The sequence below is a fragment of the Spinacia oleracea genome, chromosome 6, assembly GCF_020520425.1.
Source record: "Spinacia oleracea cultivar Varoflay chromosome 6, BTI_SOV_V1, whole genome shotgun sequence".
NCBI classification, from domain to species: domain Eukaryota; kingdom Viridiplantae; phylum Streptophyta; class Magnoliopsida; order Caryophyllales; family Amaranthaceae; genus Spinacia; species Spinacia oleracea.
The window spans coordinates 391981-396209 of NC_079492.1; the positions used below are offsets into that span (position 1 = coordinate 391981).

Sequence of the window (4229 nt, forward strand, 5' to 3'; positions counted from 1 at the left end):
GTTTTTTGGGAAAGTGTGCTAAAATGGCATTTGGGAGGCAAAGGAGATAGTTTAATTCACCTAATAGGGACTCAAGGGACCCATGGGATGTGGAGTAAGCACCCAGACCTCTGACTTTGACGATTTCGAAATACGCCCATGCTCAAAGGTCCTGGTATGGCATCGACTAAACAACTCGTGTTTTTTCAGAAAGTGTGCCGAAATGGCATTTACGAGGAAAAGGAGATAGTTTCAAGCACATAATAGGGCCTCAAGGGAACCATGGGGTATGTGGTAAGCACCCGGACCTATAACTTTGACGGTTTCGAAAAACGCCCTTGCTCAAAGGTCCGGGTATGGCGTCGACTCGACAACTCGTTTTTTCAGAAAGTAGGCTAAGTTAGCCTTTAGGAGGTAAATTACATGGTTCTAAGAACGTAATAGGTCATTAAGTGACCCATGGGTTATGTGGTAAGCGCTCGGAACTCTAACTTTGACGGTTTCGAAAAATGCGCAGGCTCAAAGGTCCCGGTATGGCATCGACTCGACAACTCGTGTTTTTCAGAAAGTGTGCTGAAATGGCATTTAGGTGACATAGGAGATAGTTTTAAGCACCTAATATGGCCTTAAGGGACCCACGAGATATGTGGTAAGCGCTAGGACCTCTAACTTTAAAGGTTTCAAAAAAATGTCGATGCTCAAAGGTCCTGGTATGTAATCAACTCGACAACTCGTGTTTTTTCAATTATAATCTGCACCTAATATGGCCTTAAGGGACCCACGAGATATGTGGTAAGCGCTAGGACCTCTAACTTTAAAGGTTTCAAAAAATGTCGATGCTCAAAGGTCCTGGTATGTAATCTGGCTCGAAATCTCACTGCAACAAGCATGGAAATGGCAAAGGAAAACCTCGAGGTCCATCATCAGATTCCCAGGCATTGAAAACGCGCAGTATTGAGGAGGTTTTGGGGGTTGAAGCTCTTGATTTTGGGGTTGAAAATGAAGTTTTTACGCCAAAATCTGGGTTGAAGCATCTTCAAGCTCGTTCAGAATTGTGTCACTCATTCAATGAGTTCTTGGAAGTGATTCATGGCTCAGCAAATGAGTTGAAGCAAGGTAATACTCGATCTAACATGGAGGTTGGTACGATTTCAATCCCTATTCTATAGCAATTTGATGATGTTGCGAATAATCATAATGTTGATTCGAATACTGTGAATGATAATATGAATACTGAGTATATTGATTTTGATAATGCTGCTGGAAATGATGTTCATGATAATGCTTTTCACCCTGTTGAAATTGAGGTTGATGACATTCAAGAGGAGATCGATTTCTGGAATTCAGCAGTAGTTTGTTACATTGTGGGAGTTAATCCTCCTATCAATGTTATGGAGGGTTTCATTAGGAGAATCTGGAAACAGTTGAATGTTGATAAGGTAGTGATGGTGAGAAAAGGGGTGTTTCTAGTGAGATTCCTTACTATGGATTCAAGGGATAAGGTGTTGACAGGCCATTACTTCTTTGATAACAAGCCCTTGATTCTGAAACCCTAGAACCCTGATATGGACATGGACAAGCCAGAACTTCAGTCTGTCCCAATATGGGTACAATTGAAGCTACACTTTAAATATTAGGGGGAGAGGGCTCTGTTTAAGATTGTAGCACAAATAGGGAAGCCAATCAAAAGAGATCAAGCTACAACATGTAGAGATAAGCTGCAGTTTGCTATGGTAATGATTGATGTCCCACTGACTCAAGAGTTGCCTGAACATGTTTCATTTAGAGATGAGAATGGAACAATGGTAAGAGCTCCTGTTTTTTATGAATGGAAGCCAACACAGTGTACTAAGTGCAAGATGATGGGGCATTTGCAAGGTGATTGTAGGCAAGGTAGGAAAAGAGTTTGGGTTAGGAAGCAAACTGCAATACCTACTCAAACAGCTCAAGTGACTAGTCCTATTGTGGATCAGGAAGGTTTCCAAAGATCATTAAGGCCCATAAGGGTGAGAGTTGAGTCAGAACAACCAGTTAGAACTTCTAATGCTTTTCAGGCATTGGATGTGATGGAGAATGATATTCTGATGGGAGAGCAAGTGCAAGGGGTTGTACAAGGGGGGTGATCCAACTGGGAGAGGGGACTCTTCTAAATCTTATGGATAAAGTGTTAGCTTGGAATGTTAGGGGTCTGAACTCCACACAGAAATAGGATGAGATCAAGCATTTCATTCAGAAGTATGCTGTGGGTTTAGTTGGGCTCCTTGAACATAAGGTAAAGCTCTCAAACCTTGGGAGACTTTATCAAAGAGTTTTTGCAAATTGGTGTTTTTCTAGCAACTCTAGCTTTCATGATGGAGGAAGAATTGTGATTGCATGGAAGTCTGGATGTTTTAATGTGAATATAGTGGCTGCTTCTAGTCAGTTTGTGCATTGCCATGTTACTTCAGTCAGTGGCATGCATAGCTTTTATTGCACTTTTGTTTATGCTTTTAAGAATCCTAATTTGAGACAGGAGTTGTGGAGGGATTTAGGATTACTTAACACTCAGGATCCATGGATTTTGTGTGGTGATTTTAATAGTGTGATGGCAGTTGATGAAAGAATTGGGGCCCCTGTCAGACAGAGTGATATTGTTGATATAAGTAATTGCCTTCACAACTGTGGAATGGAGGATATCAAAAGTGTGGGGAATTTCTTCACATGGAATAACAAGCAGCAAGGCACTAATAGGGTGTTCTAAAAAATAGACAGATTCATGGCCAATCAAGCATGGCAAGGAATCTTTTCAGCTGCTGAAGTTTGCTTCATGCCTGAAGGTCATTTTGATCACTCAACTGGTCTTTTGACAGTGTATCCTAGGAGGGATGGAGGGAGGAAACCATTCAAGTACTTTACAATGTGGAAGAGTTCTCCTGTGTTTTCTGAAACTGTCAAGAAGGCTTGGAGTAGTCACATAGATGGAAGTAAAATGTTCAGATTGGTTTGTAAACTTAAGAAAGTTAAGCAAGCCTTGAGAGAATTGAATAAAGTTGGTTTTACTGATGTTCAAGCTGCAGGTCTAAAGGCCTATCAGGAAATGGTGAATGCTCAAAATGCATTACATAGCAATCCTACTGATGCAAGTGTAGCTGATGCTGAGCTAAAAGCTATACAAGAATATAAAGAAAAACATAAGGCATACTTGGCATTCTTAAGTCAAAAAGCTAAAGTTAATTGGCTTAAAGAAGGAGATGAAAATACTGCTCTATTTCAAAAAAGCATCAAAGCTAGAAGAGTTCAAAATAAAGTTTACAGTATCTGTGATATGAATGGAAATTGGAAAGACACAGCTGATGAGGTTTCTGAAGCCTTTTTAGCTTATTACAGAATGTTATTAGGCACCACTCATGAACACAGAACTCCTGTTATTAAACAAATAGTTCAGCAGGGTCCTGTGTGTCAGGATCATCACAGAAGTATTCTCAATGCCCCTTACACTGCTGATGAGGTTAAATCTGCTTTATTCTCTATTCCAGGAGTCAAAGCTCCAGGTCCAAATGGTTTTGGGTCTTATTTCTGCAAAGATGCTTGGCATATTGTTTTGATGATGGTAAGACGGTAGAGAACATAAACATTTTGGGAGTAGATCATGATACAGAGACTCAGATGGATGAGGACAGTGATGATGATGTTGTTGAGATTGAGAACCCTAACCCTATCATTCCTGAACCCACTATTGAGATCTCCAGTGACACAGAAATTGAGCCTGAAGTCGACAATGATGAGGTAAACAGTGTGCAACAGCAAAACAATGAGGATATGGAGTATGAGGCTGATCTAGGGGAAGACTTTGATGACTTTGAAGACCATGAGCCCTCTTCACCTGTTTGTAGGGGTGGCCGGATAGTAGAGTAGCATTTTAATCTTTTGTAATATCTAGTGACTAGATTTAGTGAAGCAATAAAGTAGTACACTACTATTTATGGTTTTAGTAGTTCAGTTTTGTTGTTTTCCGAATAAAGTACAATCCAAAGGATGTATTATTTTTTCTATAGAAGTAATAAAATCTAGAATTCCTTCTTATATCCTTAATTCTAAGTCTATACTATCTTTGAGCGATTATCGCGAAAGGAATTTTATGCATTTCTTCAATGAAATTGTACTTGCAAGGTGGTCCAATCTTTCACCACTTGAACTTTGTGATGCGGACTAAGGGGAAAAGCGGCCCATAAACATGCGCCTATCCTGCTTAGGGTCCGAATTTTTGTGTT

The 4229-nt window shown here is 40.2% G+C and overlaps 1 protein-coding gene across 1 annotated transcript; it reads left to right on the plus strand.

The window, feature by feature from the left end:
• The first annotated feature begins 2734 nt into the window (after positions 1–2734).
• LOC110777512 (uncharacterized) lies at positions 2735–3873 on the plus strand. The gene is made up of 2 exons (XM_021982122.2): positions 2735–3576; positions 3708–3873. Exons 1-2 carry the CDS (start codon positions 2735–2737, stop codon positions 3871–3873), a joined length of 1008 nt encoding a protein of 335 aa, XP_021837814.2.
• The last annotated feature ends 356 nt before the right edge of the window (positions 3874–4229 follow it).